The sequence below is a fragment of the Manacus candei genome, unplaced genomic scaffold, assembly GCF_025592945.1.
Source record: "Manacus candei isolate 608988 ecotype Guabito, Panama unplaced genomic scaffold, ASM2559294v1 h1tg000015l, whole genome shotgun sequence".
Classification (NCBI taxonomy): domain Eukaryota; kingdom Metazoa; phylum Chordata; class Aves; order Passeriformes; family Pipridae; genus Manacus; species Manacus candei.
This window is the reverse complement of record NW_026138063.1, coordinates 20960973-20984003: the sequence shown is the minus strand read 5'-3', so window position 1 is coordinate 20984003 and position 23031 is coordinate 20960973. Positions and strand designations below refer to the sequence as shown.

Below are 23031 nucleotides of genomic sequence, written 5' to 3'. Positions count from 1 at the left end.
TGCTGTCACCCCTCTGAGATGTGGCTGGGAAGTCTGTGGTGGCAGCCTGTCCCTGTGAGCCTTCTTTCCTCATTTTTGGGGTGTTTGCCTGTCTCCTTTGACTTTCCTGTGGTCTCCAGGTTTGTTCCCAGCCTACCCTTGCACTGTCAGGACTACATTTTCTCCTTCCCTTCATCTCCATCCTCTTGTCTCCTGTCTGTCAGCATCTCTCCTATCCCTTAATGCTTTTAGATACCCAGCCAGGTCTTCTGGCTGGAGCTCTCCTCCCTTGCAGGAGAAGCTTCCAAAGAAACCATCTTCTTGCCCACCTTCTACCCAAATTCTACCACATTTGCTGGACCTGGTATCCTCCTCTGCTCCCCAAAACACCACTCCACCCACCTGTGGAATTTGCATCCTCCATGTTGGGTGGACAATTTTGGTGTTTTTTGATTTTATTTTTTTTTTCATCACTCAAGGGGTCAGGGCTCCTGGGTGCTACCACCCTTCCAAATAAGGAGTATCTCTGCTCTCCTGGCCAAAGACATCAGGAATTTGTCAACCCTGCAGTACCTTTGATCCCCCATCCATCATCTTGCACTTCCCGCCGTTATCTTTGTGGGACACTCTTCCGGTATTCAGCAAATATTTGATTTCCTATGAATTTAAAATAAAAAGACCTTTTCCTTTTTTTTTTTATCTTTTTTTTTAACAATTCTGAAATACTTTTGGCACCGTGTAGAGGCATTTCATTCCAAGAAAAATAAAGAAAAACTGTTCTGCCTAAATATAGATCAAAAGACACTGGTGAGCTGCCTCTTGCATCCCCGACTGAGTGCCTTCCTCTCACAGGCCACCCGGGTTCTTTGGACAAGGTTTCTGCCCTGCCCCCTAAACTCTCTCTATTTTCCCTCCTCTGCCTCCATGCAGCTCTGCTCCTGGCCCAGCTCACAGCCTGGCTCAAGGGAAGATGCTGTTTTTGAAATACTACAAAGGTCTTCCAGTAGTGAGACCATGTGCATATTTCATCCTTTCCCTCTGGGGATTTTAAAACCCTTTTTCAACTTTTTCTAGTAACAGCCCTTGGAGCAGAGTCTGTTAATGGACTTTACAGCTGAGTGAACCCAAGGATGTTCCAACTCAGAGGGGCCAAAGCCAACTCGAGTCCACTCCCGCAGGGTGTGATCACCAGCAGTCATGCAGCAGCAGCCGGGCACTACGGCCTCAAACGGCCTCCAGTGGTGCATGGAGAGGTTCAGATAGGATATTAGAGACAATTTCTTCACTGGAAGAGTGGTTAATCATTGAAATGGGCTGTCCAGGGAAGTGGTGGAGTCACCATCCCTGGAAGTCGTCAAAAAACACGTAGACGTGGCACTTTGCCATGTGGTTTAGTGGCCATGGCGGTTCTTGGTCAAAGGTTGGGCTTGATGATCTTGGAGATTTTTTCCAACATTAATGAGCTTATGATTCTGACAGGGTTCTCACTGGCATGGCACGTTTTGTTTGCCCACAGGTGTTTGTGCTGTGCCACGGGCTTCTCCAGCTCTCCCAGCTCCTCTACAGTGCCAACTTCAAGAGCAGCCTCACCACCATCGAGAAGCGCTTTGGGCTCTCCAGTCTCTCTTCAGGTTTCATCTCCAGCTTGCATGAGGTAACTGGGAGTGGCCAGAGCACGGGGGGCACCTTCCCAAAATAGGCTGTCAGGGTTGTTCACACCCAGTGCTTCCTTGGCCATGCCCACGTGTGCTGGATGAAGCAGCTGTTGTTGTGCACTTGGACACCTCTTCACACTTCACTTCTGCTCTACCACCTGCCAGGAGGGTGAATGTAGGGTTATATGGTGATGGCCCTGTGGCCAAGAACTGACTTTCACTGGATATAGAATCCCAGAATGGTTTGGGTTGGAAGGGACCTTAAAGTTCATCCAGTTCCAACCCCTGCCATGTGCACTAACCCAGGTTACTCCAAGCCCCGTCCAACCCGACCTTGGACACTTCCAGGCTGGGGCAACCACAGCTTCTCTGGGCAACCTGTGCCAGGGCCTCCCAAACCTCATATTTCTTCCCAATATCCCATCTAATCCCACCCTCTGTCACAGTTTAAGGCAAGTTGCTGAGCTGGCTGAGGATTTCCTCACAAACCCTTTCCAGTCAATAACTCCTCTGGAATAAGTTTGCACATTCAGACTGTCAGGAATTGTATCCTTCCTGGTAGCTCCTCAAGGCCAACTAGGAAAAGACATGCAGGGGGAGACTTTATTTTGCTTTCAGAGACAAAGTGCTTGGTGGCAGCTCACCTTGCTGATGAGCTCCCTGGTGAGCACATGGGGTGCTCCATCAGGAATCTGGGCACTAGGAATCCTGCTAGGTCCTTGGGGAAGTGAATGGTCTTACCTCAGCCAGCACCTACATTTGGGGTTAAAGACTGTCTCAGAGCCTACTGAGACTCCCTACTGGCTGTGACTTCCAAGCCTGTCTGGGACAACAGCCTTTTTGCATTGGTGCCTGCAGTAATTCCAAGAACAAAAACCACGGAGAGACAAGCAAGGAAGCCCATGTAAACATAAATAGAAAGTTTTCTTAGCCATACATAGAATCGTGTGTTGGAAGGGACCTTTAAAGGCCATCTAACCCAACCCCCTGCAATGAGCAAGGACAGCTCCAACATGCCAAAGTTAAAATCATGTCCAGCTTGTCCCAGGCTGGCAAAGCCCTTGAATGGTAATTTTGTGGTGTTCATCCACTTGCTTGAGTGAGCTGAGTGATTTCATGGCTTTTTAGCTGATTGCATCTGCAGTTGCAAATGTCCAGAGTCACAAATATTTGCAGTGAGCTGTACCTTGTAGCTGGGCTTGTGTCTGTTTGAGTCATAGGAATGGAGGCAACACCCTTCATTTCTTGATGTGTTTTGTAGGAAATAGTTTGTGTCACACTTCTACCAGGTAACAAGTGACAGGACAGGAGGAAATGGCCTCCAGTTGTGCCAGGGAAGGTTTAGTTTGTGTATGGGGGAAAATTCCTTCCTCTAAAGAGTTGTCCAGCCCTGGCACAGCTGCCCAGGACAGTGGTGGATTTAAAAGCCATGTGGATGTGGCAGCTGGGGACATGAGTTAGTGGTGGCCTTGGCAGTGCTGTGAATGATTGGACTTGATGGTCTTAGAAGGCTTTTCCAACTTTAACGATTCTGTGATTCCTGTGGGGTGGGGGACAGCTCTGGGTACTGAAAGAAACCCCATGCAGACCACAGGGAGGCTGTGAAGTTGTTCATGACAACAAGGGATGCACAGAGGTGGCAGAAGCCAAGGAGATGCCCTGCTGGTTTTAGGTGAGAAGGGAGCACTGACTCGCTTCCCTGTGCAGAGTGGAGGCTGCGCCGCTCCTGCTCTGTCAAACACCACCAGATAACAGAGCTCTCCACCCAACTGGGCACAGTTATAAGGTCTTAACACCCTCTGTGATGTCTTCTGACACTTCCAGATTGGCAACGTGGTCCTCATCATCTTCGTCAGCTACTTCGGCAGCCGCGTGCACCGCCCGCGGGTGATCGGCGTGGGGGGGCTGCTGCTGGCGCTGGGGGCCTTCCTGGTGACCCTGCCACACTTCCTCTCGGACCCCTACGAGTACACCACGCTCAGCACCAGTAAGGACCACGAGCTGTGCCACCACAGAACCACCTCTGGGCACTCCGGGCTAGGGTGGGACTGCCCAAGGAGAGGGGTTGTGTCCGGTGCACACACAATTTAGACACAGTGTTTTGGGGAGAGACTTGAGGTCAGAATTTGCAAATTAAGCCTGAGTTCATTATGTCTTTGAAACCCCTTCTGAGTGCAGTAGTTACACGTAGGATCCCTTCTGCCTCTCCTGGGTATGTTATTCCAGCTGTGCTGTGGTCACAAAATCATGGAATGGTTTGGGTGGGAGGGGACTTAGAGATCATCTCATTACACCCCCTGCCATGGGCAGGGACACCTCCCACTAGCCCAGGTTGCTCCAAACCCAATCCAGCCTGGCCTTGGACACTCTCAGGGATGGGGCAGCCACAGCTTCTCTGGGCAACCTGTGCCAGGGCCTCACCACCCTCCTATGATAGAGCAAAGATCTCCCGTCCCCAGGGCCTGTTCTTATAGGCTCTAGCCTATAAGCCTTATGATCCACACTAAGGAAGGCTCCTGGTTTAACTGGGCAGGCTTTGGGAACAAGCTCATGTGTGTGATGACACTCTATTTTCTTTGCTGAAAGAGTAATCAGTATCACCTGCATCACCTGCCACAAGGCTGGCTTTGGCCTTTCCTAGGTGACTTCAGCACCTAGATCCTTGGATGCTGATGAACCTTAGTCTCCTCAGGGATTGCCACCTCCAAAAACCAGCTCTCTGCTGGTCCCCATCCCCAAGGCTTTTGAGTCGGACAGTTTGGAGAGTAAATCAGGCATCAGATGCCAAGTTTTCCAACAGCTTAAATTCATGCACCAGGCTATGAACAGGTCAGGATTTGGGACAGGGGCTGCTTTGACTGTGAAGGAAACAGGAGGAAGGATCAGGTATCACCCTGCTCCCTGCCCAGAGCTTTGTGAGTTTTGACTCAGTGTTTATGCTCTATATGCTCCCTTGTATGGGTAGTTCTGTACAACAGTAAGGAAACTGGCCAGGAATTATATGGAGAATGAGTTGGTCAAGTAATGCTGATGCCCTGATTGACTGGTGTTAAATTTGTGTACAGCCATGGAGGTATGATTATAATCAGGAATCACTGAAAAGGTTGAAGGGAAGCACCAAGAACTGTGTTTGACCCTGAAGTTCTGCACGTGGTGCAATTCTTGCAGAACAGCTTCACTAAATTGAATAAGATTAGAGGATGGACTGTGCAAAAATAGACTAACAGGGCAAAGATATTATGAGGATTGCTGGGCAATGGAAAAGAACAAATTAACCCTATCAACAGCCCATGAAGATGCTCCAGTCCAGGTTGGAGTTTTCACAGTGGTTTGGAGCAGGTTGAAGACCTCCCCATGGTCTTCAGAGGACTGTATGAAGAAGCAAGAACCATGTTTTGGAAGGAGCCTGAACAAGGAGGGCAATGGAGATTCAGGGACAGTGTCCTCAGGGAAGCCAGGTCACCCCAGGTACCCTGTTCCTGCCCGGGTACCACAGGGGAGCAAAGACCACAGATAACAAAAACCAGCCGTGGGTTAGGTTTGCCCTCATTAAACTGAGAACTCCATGCCATGAACTCTAAAAGTCTGATTAAAATCACAGCCTGGTTGTTTGCTACCCTGACCTCAGTGTAATACTCCAAAGGAAGGGCAAGGCAAGGAGAACTGTAAATAAAATGAGCAATCCATCCAAAATCCAGCAGGTTTGGAGAGTCCTGCTATTTTGGGATTTAGTGTGGGAGGAGGCAGAGGATGTGCCCAGTGTTGTAATGCTCACTTTTCTCCCTTCCAGGTAACAAAAGCCAGGGGCAGGCTGAGCTCTGCTATCCAGAGAATAAGTTTGTGTGCCCAAACACCACTCGTGACCCCCAGAAGGAGGCCAACAGCATGTGGGCCATGATGGTCATTGCCCAACTGCTGGCCGGGATCGGGACTGTCCCCATCCAGCCCTTTGGGATATCCTATGTGGATGACTTCGCAGAGGCCAACAATTCCCCTCTGTACGTTGGTAAGTGGGACCATTGCTGTGTATTTTGTCTCCTCCAGACCTTACAGGTGAGATATCAAGGTATTTATCTGGAGAGGAATCCATGGACACAGATTGAGCAGCCAGAGGGACTCAGACAAAATCCTCCCTGATTAAAAAGCCAGATTGTCTCTCCCCTTGACAGTCAGCTGTTCTCTGTAGGGTTATGTTTATGAAGTGGGTGATAGGAAGCCAAAAAATCAGGGCAAGGAGATGAGATGGATGAGCTGGGACTTCTCCCTTGCATTTGTGAGATCCTGTGCCATTCACGGGGGAGAAAAGTTGCAATGAAAGCTTCTCAGAGACCATCTCCTGTTCTTATTGAGCATTGATTGGTCATGGTTTAACCAGCAATATGATAGCCTGCAAGAGCCCACTAACACAGGTTTTGTATCAAGGGTCCAAAATCAACACTTTTGCCATGGAATTGGTCCCTGCCCGATGTGGGCTCCCAGGCTCAGGAGGAATTCTTGATTGCAAAGAGAGAGGTCCTGGCTTCCACATCAAATTGTGTTTTATCTCCTATGAATGTCAAACCCCATCTGGTGCTGACCTGCCTACGTGAGCTTTAAGCTCAGTCCATAAGTTATTTAAAAGCCTGATTCCTCCTGGTGCCAAACAATGTCTCTAGAGCAGCCAAAGGTGTCAGAGTGATTTAGGAGTTGAAAGGGGATGTCCCAAAATAAGGTAAGCACTAGAGGAGAAGGAAAACCTTTGGAACTAAACTCCCAAGGACAGGCTTTGGACAAGCATTGGAGTGCTTGGCAGGGTCTCCAGACCCTCCCAGGAGTGCTTTGCTCCGGGAAAGTTCTGCCACACCACCAAAGAGCACTGCAGAGTCTCACGTGTGGGTAGCGCTCGCTCCTCTCAGCTCATTGGGCTGGTAAAAGCAGGGACAGAATCATAGAATTCCAGGATGGTTTGGGTTGGAAGAGACCTTAAAGGTCATCTAGTTCCAACCCTATGCCACAGGCAGGGACATAATCCACTAGACCAGATTGCTCCAAGCCCCAAGCATCCTTGTCTTCCCCCTGTAGTGAGGGGCTGCCGTTCCCATGACCTCTGAGTGACATTTGAATTCCCAGACCTGTAAGGAAAATGAAGGAAAGGGGACTGAAGGACCATGAAAGGTTCTGAAGATGAAGAAAATGGGACTGGTGTGTTGTGTATAATACAGATGGTCACTTCAGGGCTACTGAAGGTCCAGGTTGCCTCAGTACAAGATAAATGCCATCGCCCTGAGTCTGGCTTCATTTTATGGATGGTGCAGTTCAAGACACTGTTTCCTTTTGAATAGTTTAAGAATGCTGTGCAAAGTGTTTCTTTCAAAGAGGAAACTTGGATCCTTTCATTCCAAATGAGTCAAAAGGAAACATTCTGACCTTACAGGTTGGGTGCAGGTTGTCTGTTTTGGAACAGGATGGTTCAGCTGGACCCAGGGTGGTCTGCCGGCCTTTTTGCTCTCAGAATCTTTCACTTCCCCTGATGTTTGCACCAAAGGTTTGTGCCTGTATTTGAGGACTGGGATGGGTTTGTTTCGCTGGCCTCCTGTAGGAGGTGAAGGTCTCCATCACCTGTGGGAGCCCAGGACGCCACCGTCCTGCTGCTCCCAGGGGTTCCTCACTTTGTCCCAGTGGATCACAGATATTCACGGTGTAGCTGACAACTTTTAGTGTCCCAGAAAAACCTTGACTGCAGCAGAGCAGAGGGACATTTTCCTGCAGCAGCTACCTTCCCCCTCCTGTTCCTGTTAGATAAACACCACCTTCAGTGGCTGAGCAACGGGCACCTTCTCATCATCTACCAGGTGCTAAAGGGTGGTTTCCCCCCTCTGTATGTAGTACTATCATTCTTGCCTCACCTGGGAAGACAGAAGCCATATTTGCATTGGAACTACTATTCCCTGCTCACACTGGCTCTCTCTGCTCCCTTTTCCCAGCCATCCTCTTTGCCATTGCTGTGTTTGGCCCAGCTTTTGGATACTTGCTGGGATCTGTGGTGCTGCGGCTATTCGTGGACATCGGGAGGGTCGACACTGGTAAGTATTTCTCAAGTAGTGATGGTCCTAAAAACCTCCTGTGAGTCAGAAGGTCACTGTGAAACCAAAGGTGACAGAAGCCACCAGTCCTGTGACCTGTTAAACACACTGCCATGGAAAGACCACATTCTCTACTCCATCATCCCATGAAGAAGGATACAGTTGGTCTTGAAGCCACCGCTGAAGCAGAGGCCTGTGGTAGGGACAAGCCCAACTCATGGTGCTGCACTGGTTGTCATGGCTGGGTCTGCCCACTGCTACCACACTGAGGAGGTATCACACGACCCCAGCATGGTGGTGGAGAGGAGCAGGGACAACTGAAGCATCCAGGGATGGAGAAAACAACTATAGGGCAACTGTTGCCCAATGGATACATGGGAGGCTTGAGTCTACTCCTCCTCTTCCCCACCACCCTTCACCAGCATCGGCAGAGAGAGAGGGACCAAGCCGGCGCCACCGCAGGGATAATTTTGTTTATCAGCGGCACATGCTTATTATTTCTGGTAACTTAATCACTGAAGAATTCTCCCCAGCTCCATCATTTATGTGGCTCTTCCTGTGTTTCCTCAGAGAGATCAGAGCCTGCCTGACTTTTTTGTCCGATGCCTGATAAGAATAACAAATGAACCTGGGCAGGAAGCTCCAAAAAGCCTTGGCCCGCTCCCCGCGGGGGCAGACGGATTTGGCAGCTTCTGCCTGGTCACTCCATGATAATGTCCGAGCTCCAGAGTGGAGTGGTCCTGTTTGGGGAAGTGGGATGATTGTTCCAGTGGGATGTGGGCTCCTCTCCTGCCACACCCTGGCACAGGGCTCCCACCTGGAGCTTGCTGCTGGTTCCTTCCAGCCACCACATCCCGGCCACGGGGAGCTGTGGGCCCCATGCCAAGCCAAGCAATCTGTCAAACCTCCCGTGAGCATCTCTCAGCCCAGCCCAAGGATGTCTCCACTGGAGACGGAGCAGCTCTCACCTTCTCCTCCTGTTTCCGGAGAAGGCGCCCAGGGTTTTGTCCACTCGGATATGGGGCTCATTAGCAGCGCTTGTCTGCCGGCACGGGGCCTTCCCTTGGTCTCTGCAACCACAGAGTGACTGAGCCTGGAACAATGGGAGAGCAATTTTTTCCAGGAAAGTAGCTGCGGCCTTTCCTGGTCCCTGTCTTGGCTCAGCATCCCTGGCAGGCAGCGTGTTCCAAACCCACTGTATACTCCCAGAGGAGGAGGATGGAGCTGGACCCTGTAATCGCCACTTGATGGGCTGGCTCGAGAGGGGAAGAGCTGAACCTGTGCCAGCAGTGTGCTTCCATGCTGACTAAATCCATCCTGCAGCCGTCTGGGAGGCTCAGCACAGTTGGGATGAGTGGCTGTGCAGGGTCCTGGCCAGGGAAAGGAAAACACAACCAGGGCTGGTCTTGCTGCCAGTGTCGGTGGGAGCTTCCACCTCTGTCCATTTGCTCCTCCATGCCAGTGGAGAGATCCTTGGGCTGTGCCCACAGGACCCTTTCTGTTCCACCAGTCCATATTTTCATGGACATTTGCCCCTTTTACCCCTGGAGCTCTTACAGTGTGTCCTCGTGTCTTGCAGCGACACTGCGCCTGATGCCGGGGGACCAGCGGTGGATCGGAGCCTGGTGGCTGGGGCTGCTGATCTCCTCAGGCTGCTTGGTGCTCACCTCCATCCCTTACTTCTTCTTCCCTCGGTACATGCTGAAAGGAGAGGTGAGACCTCATCTCCATAGGCTGGAATGACTTGGAGGCAGGGGAGCGCTCGGGGAGGGAATACCTGTCCCCGGGGTGGGGGTGGGGGGGGAAGGAAGGGAGCCCAGCAAACCTTTCCGTTAAAACAGATTTTAAAAGATGCAAAATTATTAAAATTTCTCATGTTGGTGTTTTCAAAGCCAAGCCCCAATCTGGTTTTGTCACAAAAGTAATTGAGTTCTGTTTTGAAATTGTTTAATCATCCATTCTTTAGAGGTCAAAATCAAAACCAAAATATTTCATGGTTACGGCTAAAGGACTCACGAGACTTGAGCCGAGCTGACTCCAACTTTCACTTTCAGACTTTTTGCACAGTTAAAAGAGAGGTCTTTTGCCAGGGTTCAGGAAAGGAAAGCTTTCCAACTTCCTAAAGCCTCTCCAAGCAGGAAAAACTGTCTTGCCACTCTGCTCAGGGGCTGCAGTGAAGTTTGAGATAATTCACCCCTTTAGTCATAGAATCCCAGAGTGGTTTGGGCTGGAAAGGACCTTAAAGCTCATCTCGTTCCATCCCCTGCTGTGGGCAGAGTCACCTTCCACTAGCCCAGGTTGCTCCAAGCCCTGTCCAACCTGGCCTTGGACACTTCCAGGGATCCAGGGGCAGCCACAGCTTCTCTGGGCAATCTGTGCCAGGGCTTCACCACCCTCACAGGGAACAATTTCTCCCCAGTATCCCATCTAATCCTGCCCTCTGGTAGTGGGAAGCCATTCTCCCCTTGTCCTGTCACTCCATGGCTTGCCCAAAGTCACTCTTCAGCTCTCTTGGAGTACCTTTGGGCTCTGGAAGGGGCTCTAAGGTCTCCCTGGAGGCTTCTCTTCTCCAGGCTGGACACTCCCAGCTCTCCCAGCCTAGAGAAGTGCTCCGGGCCAGGTTGGATGGGGCTTTGCTGTGATTATCAGGCTTGGCTGGGGCTGAAAGGCACCTGGGACAGACCTTGCCCCTCTGCAGCCTTGCTGCGCCCCAGGATGGTGCCAACCACCCATGGGTGCTCCCCTCTCACCACAGCCTGCCCCTCTCCCCTTCTCCAGGACCGGAACGGGGAGGCTGGAATGCTCAGGAAGATGGAGACAGGGGCAGCTGAAGAGACCTCCCTGCTGGAGTTTATAAAAAGTAAAGGGCTGGCACGTCCAGGCGAGGGTGGGCGGGCGGGGACCTCCATGATGGTATCTCAAGCCGAGGGGTGTTGTGTGGCAATGCCAGGGCCAGCTCTGGCACCTCCAGGGCTGCAGCATGCCCTGCCCTAAGGGAAGGGGGACACAGCCTTCCTCTTGCTCTAAGCAGTGCTGATGTCTGTGGGGCCTGAGCTGTTTTTGATGATTGGTTTGAGGACCTTAAAATGTGTGTGCTGGAAAAGGGGCCCCAGCTCCAGGGGTGGGCATGGGGCTGCTGGCGACACCAGCCCCCCCTTCGAGGAGGTCACCCCACTGCAGCTGACACTGCTCTGTTTATGTGTAGCCAAAATGGGCTTGAGAGGGATGCCAATGGTGAGGGACCAGATTAATGACTCCCTTTATCTCCATGACGATTTCTTCCCAAATAAAGGCCCTCCTCTCTCCTTCCCTCTCCATCCACCACAGTCATATCCTGGAGCTGCCAGCTCCCTCTTCTCCATCTCAACAGGGTTTTGATGGATGATGCCGGCTCTCCCCAGCACTCTCTGCTAATTAGAAAAGCTCATTAGAGACCAAATAAACAGAGCTGGCCCCAAGGAGCCTGGAGTCTGTCTGCCTCTGCTGACAGAGCCGGGGGACACAATGTACCCCCAGGAAAACACTGTGTTCATCCATAGTCCTGCCAGCTGCCAAGACACATCCCACTTTCCCATGGCCGCAGACATCCCCAGCAGATCGTCATTGTCCCACAGACATCCTCGCTGGGAACAGCCTAAGGGTGGGGTTTTTTTCCCAGTACAAGTTGCTGGCGTGAGGATCACATGGCTAAAAGTCATTTTTCCTGCTGTTTCCCCATAGGATTCCCGAAGATCTTCCTCAGGCTGCTGCTCAATCCCCTTTTCATCCTCCTGGTGCTGGCTCAGTGCAGCTTCTCCTCAGTCATTGCGGGTCTGGCCACTTTCCTCAACAAATTCCTGGAGAAGCAGTACGGTGCCTCCTCCTCCCAGGCCAACTTCCTCATAGGTGAGCACGGATGGAGGTAAAAAATACCCATCAGCACAGACCCACTCTCCTGTATTCCCCAGAATTTTTAAATTCTTGCAGGAGAAGCCACTGGAAGCTCATTTTTAAGTGAGACCTGGGGTTCACCTTGGGGTGGTTGGTGACTTTCCTGGCCTGAGGTTTCCCAGCTGCCTTAGGCTGCCTTGGATAATGGTGGGATTTGTGGGCTCTCCGAGCTCCCACGAGGTCCACACAGGCACCCCCTGCCCAGGGAGGGATGCTGGGCAGGCAGGACCCCCCTAATGCCCTCATTTCCCTGCAGGAGCCGTGAACCTGCCGGCAGCAGCGCTTGGGATGCTCTTAGGAGGGATCATCATGAAACGTTTCGCCTTCTCCCTGCGGGCCATCCCCCGCTTCGCTGTGGTGGTGCTCATGTTCTCCATCCTCCTCTGCCTCCCCATCTTCTTCATGGGCTGCTCCACAGGGCACATCGAGGGCATCTACCCCCACAGGTAATGCAGGTCGTTGGGCTGCTCCCAGCTCCCTGTTTCTCCAGCCCTTGTCCCGCTTGCCCATGGGGAGGGATACACACAGGTGGAGAGGCAGTAGACATCGCCGTGCTGCTGCTTGCTCCTTGATCCCATTTGCCTGGAGTTGATCCATGCAATTCACAGCACAGAGAGCCTGGGAGGTCATTTATCCCTGATTTTCTGTGCCAGACAAGCAGGATGTATTTTTCACTCTGGATTCTTAGGGGGAAATTGGTAATATTAGTGCCTGTGTCCACATCACCTCACGTGCTTCCTGTGTTTGAGCTGGACATCACCTTTTTTGGCACCTCAGTGGATACTTTTGACCCTTACCATGACTTTTTAAGATAAAAATGGTATTTAGATACCACCAAGGCTTGATATCAAGTGCATTGTGCTCATTTCCTAGTGGAAATGCCAGCAAGGGTTAGGGTTAGGGTTTCTGGTGCCATTTTCCTGCAGGGATGGAGCAGCCCTATCCCACCCTGCCCAGGGACAGCTCCCTTGTGCCACATTCCTGCAGGATTCCGGCTGTGCCACTTAGCAGATGCACTCCCTCAGGTATGAAGGAAAGACAGCACAGATCACTGGATTTGTCCTCGCTGTCATCAGGCTTGTTTGGGAATGTGCCCACTTCCAGTTTGTGCCTGTGTGGTGTTTCCAGCTGGGGCTGTTCGCACAGCTGCTTGTGCAGCTCTGATGGAGCCCAGGTCCATCTTTCCAGGAGTTTGGCCAATTACTTTTCAGCTGGGGAGGGAAGAAAAAAAAAAAAGGAAAAAAGAAATGTGTGAGTACTTGTTTGGAGACATAACATAATTCCTGTGACATTCACTGTACACTTCCAGAGGTACCTGCGGGGATCAGGGGCTGGCAGGAGGCCAGGCTGCTGCTGGCAGTGTCCCAGTCCAAACAGGAACGGGAAAACCGGTCAACTAGTAAGAGAGACTTTTATTTTTCTTCTTTCTGTCCTATTTCTTAATTTTTTCCCCATTTTTCCCTCCTTCTTTTTGGCAGTACACTGAGTTCCCAGCAGCAGGTTAAGGAGCCGAGTGGGTGCCGCTGCTCCAAGCACATCTTCCACCCGGTGTGCTGGGAAAACAAGGTGGAGTACATCTCGCCCTGCTTCGCTGGCTGCACCAGCAGCACCATCAATTCCTCCAACCCCAACCAAGTGGTGAGTAAAGCACGTGGTTTGCAAAGCAGCCTGAACCTTTGCTCGCTGGGGACAGGGGAGTGATGCTGCAGGAACCTGACAGATGCAACAAGGGGGTGGAACCTTTTTGGTACAGTGTGCTGGGAAGTCTACCAGGGAGCTGGAGTCCTGGGAAGGTGCCATGGAGAATTCCTGGGAGTCTGCTTGGAGCAACAGGGATGATGGCACATGGCTGTGGCCTTAAAATTGGAGCTGATGCTCTCGTCGGTCTCCTGCAAAGGGCTGTGGTCCAATGGGTCACTAAAATCCCTGCTCTTGGCTTTGGGAGTCTTATGTTTGTTCTGTTCCAAACGTTTCCAACAGATCTACAAGAACTGTTCCCAGATCCCCCCTGGGAAGGAGCTGTACTCAGGCTCCTGTCCGCTCAGCTGCTCTGACATGCTCTTACCTGCCATATTCCTCATCTCCTTCGCTGCCCTGGTCGCCTGCCTGTCCCACAACCCCCTCTACATGATGGTGTTACGGTGAGCACTGGGTGTGGGTGGGGGCACACAGGAGTCACAGGGGGGAGTGTGATGTTATGGTTCCCCACGTTGAGATCCATGGGATGTCATAAATGTGCAACCAGCCCAAGTCTTGACCAAACCCAGAGCCAGCACCACCACTCTGACCTCCCGTGGCTTCTCCCTTGCAGGGTGGTGAACCAGGACGAGAAGTCGTTTGCCATCGGTGTCCAGTTCTTACTAATGAGGCTGCTGGGTGAGTGTCCATCTCCTCATGAGACTGAGGGGAGCAGTGAAGGTTTGCTGGAGCCCCAGGAGGTGTTGAACCTCGTCAGGGACAGCAGCCTGACTCCGTCCTCTCTTCTCCCAAGCCTGGCTGCCAGCCCCAGCCATGTTCGGAGCGCTCATCGACTCGTCCTGCATCTACTGGCAGCAGCAGTGCACCCAGCGCCGGTTCTGTGCCTACTACAACAACAACTTCCTCCGCAACAGGTACCCCTGGCACCTGTGCCCTGTCCCCCCTGGCAGCCTTGGCCACAGGGATGGTCCCCAGCTCAGCCTGGGGCCAGCTGAAGGTGCCACCTCTGGACACGGCCTCTCCCTGCTCTTCTCCTGGCAGATACCTGGGGCTGCAGGTGGGCTACAAGGTGGTGGGCACCGTCCTGCTCGCCCTCATCAGCTGGAAGTTGAAGAGGAGCAAGGAGTACAACGTGCAGGAGAAGGCAGCGGGGCTGGTGTAGCCCAGGGACTGACTCCACACCCCACCATGCACTGCCAGTTCTTTGTCTCATTTGGGTTCGTTTTACCTTCTTTCGGGAGCAACTTCACCTCAGCAGCTCCGAGCTCCTCTCCTGCAGCCCAGGGCACCGCCGTGCTCCCGGCGAGGGACACTCCGTGCCAGCCCCGTCCTGGGAACGGCTTCCCCCAGGCTCTCCAGCTGCACTTGCCCATCACCCTGGGGAGGGGGCAGCCCCCCAGCAGCTGGACCAGGAGGTAGAAAGAGGCTGGAACTCGTGGACCCAGAGAAGTGCCTGCTGTGGGCGATGGTCCCTGTTCTGGCTTGACGTTTCCAGCCAGGTAGTGCCTTCCTGGCTGGGACAGGAGCAGGGACGTGGCTGCCAGCCCTGAGGGACTGCCCGGTGTCCCCCCACCCCTCGCAGAGGTCAGCATGGACACCACACACGCGTTGTGACAAGTATATCACAGGGGGTTTGTTGCAGAACATTTGCGGTTTGTTGCTCTTTTTATTTTTTAAATAAAGGTCACTTTTCCAACTGTGGTGGTTCCCTGGTCTCCCCCCACCTCCTGAGCTGACCCCAGCAGCCAGGCAAGGCAGGGGGGATGCTGTGCTGAATCACAGAATATTCTGGATCACCGAGTCCAACAGGAACAGGGCTGCAAGCAGCAGCAATTTTTGACCTGAGGCTCTCCCCTTGTTTGATACATTTCTTGGCACAGATAATTCTGGTATTTGCTTGCTCGAGCTGGTGCCTCAAAAGCAGGACCATGAAATCCCTGGGCAGTTATCCCCTTACAACCTTCATTCCCCCTCCCTCACACAACAGTCCTGACCAACACCCATATCAGGAGCTGAGGTCCTTTCCACTCCTCATGGCTTCGCTGTTACGGTACCAAACTGTTGCTTCAGCCCCTGAGGTGGGTTTTGGTGAGGGTTCAGTGTGTTCTGTTACTCCACGCTGTGACAGGGTTGTTACAGCTCACAGACCACGATCTATGGGCTGTTTGCTCCAGCTATCAATTTTTAAGTAATATTTAAGCTGCAGCTTTGTCTACTCTATTAGTAACGATTTTTACTATTATTAATGATCAGATTCCCCAGGTTCCCCTCTGATCCATCTCTGACTGACACAGCACAGCCACGTGGTTCAGTTAAAGTTCAACCTGTGGCCCAGCAATTGCAGCTACTTATGTCAAGCACTGAAGCTACTTTTAAATCATATAAATTCTACACTGCAGAGGGCTCTGGGCAGGGTACAGTGGGTTTTGGGCTTTCTTTTAGTTTTCTTGGGTAACTGTACTCAGCCCCTGTCCTTATCCCATTGCTATGAGAGGCAAGGCATTGTTCTTCTCCCTGTGCTCTTGGCCCTGCTGCATCTGTGCTCACAAAGCGAGTCAAGTGAAAGGGCAGGAGAGGTGGATTTGCTCTGGATCAGCAAGTCTCTATGAAATTGAAGTCTGTCCATGCTATTCCTGTCCCCCCTCCACCTGGCAGATTTTCCCTAAACACCCTTGGAAACCATCACCCTCAGGATGCTGATGTCCAGGCATTATTATTTTTGCTTTTCTTTGCCTTTCAGCAACCTCTCCTCCACTGTCAGTTGGTTTCTGCTATCCCAGATCTCACTGTGCTCATCAATCTCCTCCAAAAATATCTGCCTTTTCCAGGGGGACAATCTGGAGCACAACCCATAGCAAAAAACATTGACCAAAAGAGCTTTAGAGCACAGTGAGAGCCTCAATCCCTGCAGATGTGTGAGCACAGCTGGAGCAGAAGGGACTGAGTTTATCCCACTGTCCTGCCAAAGCCATCCCAACACACCACTGCCAAGTTGCAGTGGCTGAGGAGCATCATGCCTGGCCAGCACAAAGCCAGACTAGGAACAAGGGCAGAAGAGCAAAGAACAAAGCACAAAGCTGACTGAGGGGAAAAAAAACCCCCAAGAACACAACATTCAGAGTTTCCAGTTCTGCCCTTCTCCCTCTCCTTCAGCCACTGGGGAAAAACAGCCCCGAATATTTGACAGGCAGGTCATGGAGTGAGGCCCAAAGAACACAGGGAGCTCTGCAACAGCTCCAGCACGGGCAGTTCTGGGAGCAGCTCCAGCTCAGCCACACAGCCCTGCAGGGAAAGTTGAGCCATCTCCACCCAGCTGTGAAGCCATGGGGTGCCACAGTCACCTCCATGGCACAGCAGTGGTGCTCTGTCACCTAAACCACCACGCCCTGCAGCTGGCTGGGCTTTTCCTTGTGTGTCAGCAAAGTGTCTCCTTTTAACGTTTTTCAGTCATTTTTTTGCTATGTGATTGTCAATTTATGAATGTATTTCCCAAATCTCTAACATTCAGACTAAGGTGCAAACACACACCCAGAAACACCCAACCCCAAAGCCCTGTGTGTGCAGAAGAGGATGCTTTTTGACAAGACAGACCTGGTCACGGAGGAGGAAGGTTGATCCCAAACATGCTGAGCAGGAGCAGAGCCCCATCCAGTTGGATCTGACACCACCAAGAAAGGCCAAGGCAAATACACAGACTAAAGCAAGACTTGAGAACAAACATTTAAGCAAAAAAAAAAATTTATTTCAGGAATACTTTTAAAAAGAATAACTTAAAACCAATTGTGGCCTCATTGGTACCTTTCCATCCCCCTTACACAGAAGGTGGTGCTTGGCCTCTGCTTTTCAAGGAGATGCATCTTCACAAGAACAACTACCCAAAAAACCAGCAATTTTTTTCCCAAAACCATGGGCACCATGGATTTGAAGCAGGCAGCCTTGGATCTTCAGCTAAAGGAGCTCAAAGCATGACAAACATGTTCTGACAAGACTCTGGCTGCAGGAAATAGAAGAATATAATATCCTTGGTAAATATAACCCTCCCCACCTCCTGCATGGATAGTGGAAGAGTTACTGGGTTCCCGAGACTAGAAATGCAAGGATCAGCTTTGTTATGGGCACAGGGCTTTGGGAAGGCTGTTCCTGCTCTTCCCAACACTTGGTAATGCTACAGGGAGACAGGGAAAGCCCCAAAGAAAAGAACACAACAGATGAGCTGAGCGATGGAGGAAGCACCAAACTGGAGAGGAGGGGTCTGCAAAGGACAAAAAGAGTCTGCCAGGAGCCAGCCACTCCCTCAACTCTAAAACAAGAGAAAGCCACAAAAAAAAAAAAAAGGGAAAAATATTCCTGCACTAGGACATTGCAATGTGCAACGAGACACAATCTGGGAAAATCTCCCATAGTGCTCAATTCCAGCTTCAGGTCCTTCTTTCTACAGCCAGATGAGATTTAAGTGCTCCAGACTATCTTCTTCCCTTCAGCACCCAAGTGTCCTGCCCCCCAAGCCCTGCCCTTCCCTGTTCAGGCGACCTTCAGCAGCCATTTCTCCAGGCCCTCCAAGTCAGCATCTCCCTCCTCCCCCTTGCTGCCCCGAGCACTGCACTCCACAAATTCCACCTTCATAGGCAGCTGGGAGAAGTCGAAGTCCTTGCCCTTCTTGCCCAGCTGGGCAGGACCCCCTGAGCTGTCCAGGCTGGTGGGGGCTGCGGAGCGGGTCACCCGTAAGGTATTGCTGCAGAGAGAGAGGGGAGAGGGTCAGGAACTGGGAACTAGGGGAATACTGTGGCTGCTGAGATGCTTGGGATGCAGCTCTGCCAGCAGGATGCAGCCACACCAAGGACAGAAGGCCCAGGGCTCTGCCCTGGAAGGCACAGGCAGGAGCTTTGGCCACTAATGGAAGTCACAAGTGCAGAGGCTCAAGAGAGCCAGACATGCAGGAGGGCACTCAAGGAGAGGTGCTTGAGCAGGTTTGGTTTTGCAATAAACAGCACCACAAGTCAGGTGATGATGTCCTCAGCTCAATTTCCCCACTGATCACAGGAATTACACAAGATTTAGCCTACAGTCCTCAGGGTCTGTGCCAGTTTAACAGGTTAACTGGGAAGGGAGAGGCACCCATGGCATCAGGGATCAGCAGGATCCCTGACACAGCACCTGGGTGTGCCAATCTGGGGATTGAGTGCCCCCACTGCTCCCATATATTCCTTATTCACAGAATGGAGCTAAATTAAAGGGGTAAAGGGAAATAACACACCCAGAGTTCAGGAATAAGTGAGCAGACACTTCCTTGGGTTTTCCACTCACAGACATCCGAGTATGGCAGCTGCCAGGGAAGGATGGCAGCAATCTGCCAGCCTGCAGGAATAACAGTGGTAACAGGGCACATGTGACCTGCCTAGAAACCCAACATCTGCACACAGGCAACTGGAAAATGCTCAACACCAGAACCAAGCAATGCTTATTTCCCTGGAGAATGTGAATATGTGGCAACCAATTCCTGCCTTAAAAACAGGAAGGTTGGATATTCAGCCTGGGAGAGAAACCAGCACAAATATCCCTGCTGCCGTCTGCTGGCCAAAGGGGTTACTGGATCATGGAATCATTCAGGTTGGAAAAGCCCTCTAAGATCATAGAGCCCAACTGTAAACCCAGCACTGCTGAGCCCCCAGACAAAAGAGACTGTTTTTTTGCCAGCTGAACTCAGATGTGGCTCAAGGGAGCTCACCAAGCACTGAGGTAAGAGAAAAGACAAGAGAAAAGACAAGTTCAGAGGGATCGAGATCGCATTCCATACTTACAGCTCTTTCTCCAGCTGCTGTTGAATAAGTTTTGCTGATTTTGCCATTGTGACATCTAGAGAGAGAAAAGAAAAGGAAATCAGCTCTTTGGCTTTCTGTCAGAATTCAGAATGCTGGTTCCCCCTCCTAAAGCAAGGCCAGCTCATGCTGTGCAGTCATCAGAGTTATTGGGATGAGGACAGCTGTGCCTGTGTGGGATAAGGGATGTTGGAGCTTTGGGATCGCAGACAATGGGAACAACAAAACAGCCTGATACAACACAGGGATTTAATTCCTTCTTGCTGGACAGGGAGCTGCTTCAGAGGATGGGGTATAATGCCCCAGCACTCCCCCCTGTCCTGGCACTACAGAGCTCCACACAGCACCTTTCACGCAGGGCATGTGGAGCCACAAAGGCCTCAGGCAGCTCCTGAACTAGTGCACAAAACAGCTACAAAACCCAGACCTGATACTGCCCAAAAACTTCAGATTGTAACAGGGGGATCCACAGTTCCACTGTAAAAACTGTATGGATCTGAAAATCGAGTCCCTTTCAGTAACTAGTCCAAACGACTCTTGGCAGCTAAATGACTGGTCTCAATATTGAAGCTGCTAAGAGTGTAGGAATAGTTCATTATGCTCAAGCTGATCCTATTTCCTGCTGCCTGGAGACTGAGGAACAGCTCTGCTCAAGCAGAAAGCACCTGCCTTACTTAAGCCCACACAAAGAGCTGTAGGTCTCTCAAGTGATGCTAAAAACGCTCCTGCTGAGTAGTCTGAGTTTAAATCTAAATCCCAGCCTTCACTTCGCTGAAATCCCAGCTCCTACAGAGTTCAGCACCCATGGCATGAATCCCATTCCCTGCAGGGCTGGATGCCAGGCCCAGGCCAGGGCACCTTGCTTGTTGCAGGCGATGAGCAGCGCGGGCGCGTTCTTGAGGACGGTGCCATCGACCAGGACCTGGTACAGGAACTCTGCCACGTCCTTCACCTCCCGCTGGAAGGCCACGCTGTCCACCACAAACACAATGGCTCTGGGGAGAGAGGGAAGAAATGTGCTGGGGCTGCAGCTCTGTATCCATCTTCCCCTGCAAGAATTCCAGCCTGGGCTGATGTATTTGTTTCTGTGTCTGACCTTGTCCAACCCAAGTGTAGGGCAGCAGCATTTCCTGGCTGAAACACATCCCATGTCCAGCCCCAGCAGGAATTCCTTCCTTCTCTGCCCCAGGAATATTCCACATCCCCCAACCCTCCCCACTGCAGCTGCATTGCCACCTGGCACACTACAAGCACAGCAAAGCAAGGAATTCATGGTGTGATTTTTGGGATTGTCCTGTGCAGGGTCAGGAGTTGGACTCGATCCTAGTGAGGCGCTCCCAACTCAATATATTCCATAAAAGCAAAGCAAAAACTACCCTCCATTACCCCACAGCAGAGCTCTGACTGTCAGGACACCACCAGCACAGCTCACAGCATTCCCAGCACCAGCACTTAGTTTATCCCTTTCCAAAACATCCCCTGCCCCCTGCTGCCCTGCCAATCTCCTCCCTGTTACCTGGCTGCAGCCTTGAACCTCTCCAAGAACTGGAGCCTCAAACTCTCATGGCCTGGAAGGTCGATCAAGGTCACACTGGTGCCCTGGGAACAGAAACAAGGTGTTACCCCCACCTGATCTGGGGGTGTCTGTGATCATGGACTGGGGAAAACCTGGATTTGTGTCCTGCAAATACAGAATATAAACCCTCTGAACCAAGTTACCTACTCCCACACTGCAAGTCTTCCTAAGTACACCAAACTTCACTGGGAATAACACAGAAGTGCCTTTGCAAGAGACTTTTTTTTTCATCTGAAAGCTGTAAATGTTTCCCTTCCCACAGCCTGACAGCCAAAGCCAGGGTATGAAAGAGAAGGAATGGCCTAGCTAGGTCCACGTCACTGCTCTCCAGATAAGGCTCCTTGTTCTCCAGAGTGGAGGGAACACTACAGGAGACCTTCCTGCCCACTGCTCCTGGATTTTAATGGAAACCTTGTCTATCATTTAAAAAAAAAAGAAATGCCTTGCAGCATTCCACCACCTCTCCCCCTCCAAACGCTTGTCTGCTCAATCTTAGAGACACAAAAATGAAAAAAAAAAAGCCCTGTACCAAGTTTTTAACCTTATTATCACCACTTAGTGAAGACTGATAAGAAGCCACACAAACACCCCCTACTTTCACGATTTCCCAGCAGTTAAGGTGCACCCAGCAAGAGAAAGAGACTTTTCCAGAATGAAAGAATTGCCATAAGCTGAAAATAACCAGGTCTGTGGCAGTCTAGGACCTAAAAGCAACAAAATCCTTTCTGAGACCATATAAAGTGCAGCTGGAGACTCTGCTTAAGCCTGATGAAGCTTTTAATTTCAGCTTTTTGTCGGAGAACCAGAAATTACTACCAAGAAAATAGGGCAACCGTGACTGAACAATGCCCCTCACAAATCTCCCTCATGCTGCCCCCACAGCCGTGGTGTTCAGCCAGAAAGGTTTCACTGTTTGAGGAGTAAAGTAAAAAGAACCTGCCCTAAATCCCAGCATTTCCCTACTTTCTTCACGTGCACTGCCTGGAAAAATCCTGTCCTGCACCCAAGGCAAACGGGGGACTGAGCAGCAGAAAAAGATCAACCCAGGTTTGGCACAGGGAGCAGGAGAAGGCAGGAGCAGCCCCAGACAATTCCAGCCTTGCTGTGCACTCACCTTGTCCCGGCTGACCCGGTACGTGGCCGAGCTGTCGGTGATCGAGGTCTGGGTGTCCCGGTATCTGCCCGACAGCAGCTGTGGGGAACAGGTAATTCTCACAAAAAGGAGCCTGAGAGGCTTAAAAAACACTCCAAGCAGTGTCCAGGCTTTGAATCACTGGCATCACCTTTAATCTGCTCAGAAACTGGGATGGTCTGTGAGGGGTAAAGGGCTCCAGAGATCCGATCTCAGTTTACATGCAGGGACTTACTGCAAGGGTCATTTTCCCCAATTAATTAAAAACTGTGCTCCTTGCATTTTCAGACTTTTCAGAATGTTCTGAGCTGGAAGGGACCCACAGGGATCATCCAGTCCAACTCCTGGCCCTGAACAGACACTCCAACAATCCCACCATGTCCCTGAGAGCGTTGTCCTTGAGCTCTGTCAGCCTTGGGGCCATGACCACTGTCCTGGGGAGCCTGTTCAGTGACCAACCACCCTCTAGGGGAAGAGTCTTTCCCTGATACCCAACCTAAACCACCCCTGACACAGCTCCAGCTCTTTCCTCGGGTCCTGTCCCCGTTCACACCGAGCAGAGATCGGAGCTGCCCCTCGGGGGGAAGCTGCAGACCTGGATGAGTTCAAGTACCCAAAAACCTTTTGCTGCGACAAATTCGAAACAAAAGACCATTTCTTTTGACACTCCTTGGTAGACAAAACCCGGTCTCCATCCCTCTTTACATCTCCAAAATCACCTTTTTAAAGGTCTCGGTAAGAGAATAAAACCCGAACTAAAGAGAGCGCCTTCCCCTCTGTACGAGAGATGCCGGACCGGGCACCCCCTCCCCGCTCACCCGCGCGAAGAGCAGCGTCTTCCCCGCGTCGCAGAGGCCCAGCAGCAGCACAGCCTTCCTGCTGCTCCTCCTGCCCTGCACGAACCGCCAGATCACTGTGGGAGAGAGGAGGCGCAGGAGGAGGATGAGAAGGGGACGCCCGAGCCCGCGTCCGCCGGCACCGGCACCCCTTCAGCGAGCGCGGCAGGCCCTTGGGCGGGGGGAGAGAAGGTTCCCGCAACTCACGGAAGGTGACGGCGACGGCGATGAGCGCGATGAGCACAGAGAATACGGCAGGGCCGCTCAGCTCCCGCCGCAGCGCCGCCAGGTCCGGCTCCAGCCCGCCCGCCATGGCCGCACACGTGGCCGCCACAGCACTTCCGCTT

The 23031-nt window shown here is 51.7% G+C and overlaps 3 protein-coding genes across 3 annotated transcripts in view; 2 read left to right on the top strand and 1 right to left on the bottom strand.

The window, feature by feature from the left end:
* Nucleotides 1–17250, top strand: part of SLCO2A1 (solute carrier organic anion transporter family member 2A1) — a 27228-nt gene extending 9978 nt beyond the window's left edge. Inside the window, exons 2-14 of the mRNA XM_051782079.1 lie at nucleotides 1496–1633; nucleotides 3459–3621; nucleotides 5425–5640; nucleotides 7598–7696; nucleotides 9276–9409; nucleotides 10475–10556; nucleotides 11417–11581; nucleotides 11883–12072; nucleotides 13105–13264; nucleotides 13607–13767; nucleotides 13938–14002; nucleotides 14118–14238; nucleotides 14366–17250. Coding sequence (XP_051638039.1) covers nucleotides 1496–1633; nucleotides 3459–3621; nucleotides 5425–5640; nucleotides 7598–7696; nucleotides 9276–9409; nucleotides 10475–10556; nucleotides 11417–11581; nucleotides 11883–12072; nucleotides 13105–13264; nucleotides 13607–13767; nucleotides 13938–14002; nucleotides 14118–14238; nucleotides 14366–14486 — 1815 coding nt within the window. The 3' untranslated portion in view covers nucleotides 14487–17250. The remainder of the gene's footprint in view (nucleotides 1–1495; nucleotides 1634–3458; nucleotides 3622–5424; nucleotides 5641–7597; nucleotides 7697–9275; nucleotides 9410–10474; nucleotides 10557–11416; nucleotides 11582–11882; nucleotides 12073–13104; nucleotides 13265–13606; nucleotides 13768–13937; nucleotides 14003–14117; nucleotides 14239–14365) is intronic.
* On the bottom strand, nucleotides 17159–23031 carry SRPRB (SRP receptor subunit beta). The gene is made up of 7 exons (XM_051782080.1): nucleotides 22892–23031; nucleotides 22667–22761; nucleotides 21831–21908; nucleotides 20657–20739; nucleotides 19999–20135; nucleotides 19123–19177; nucleotides 17159–18056 (listed from the first exon to the last, which is right to left on the bottom strand). Exons 1-7 carry the CDS (start codon nucleotides 22995–22997, stop codon nucleotides 17846–17848), a joined length of 765 nt encoding a protein of 254 aa, XP_051638040.1. The 5' UTR covers nucleotides 22998–23031; the 3' UTR covers nucleotides 17159–17845.
* The window catches only part of LOC127468692 (transcription cofactor HES-6-like), a 182725-nt gene continuing 181747 nt past the window's right edge, over nucleotides 22054–23031 (top strand). The window contains exon 1 of the mRNA XM_051782092.1: nucleotides 22054–22063. The gene's annotated coding sequence lies outside the window, so the exon portion shown is untranslated. The remainder of the gene's footprint in view (nucleotides 22064–23031) is intronic.

Excerpts from the sequence above, each read along its gene's own strand:
- SRPRB (XM_051782080.1), bottom strand. The coding sequence starts at position 22,997 with ATGGCGGGCGGGCTGGAGCCGGACCTGGCGGCGCTGCGGCGGGAGCTG. Across the intron at positions 21,909-22,666 it reads AGACGCTGCTCTTCGCGCGG|CTGCTGTCGGGCAGATACCG; the intron begins GTGAGCGGGGAG and ends TGTTCCCCACAG. Across the intron at positions 20,740-21,830 it reads ACCGGGTCAGCCGGGACAAG|GGCACCAGTGTGACCTTGAT; the intron begins GTGAGTGCACAG and ends TTCTGTTCCCAG.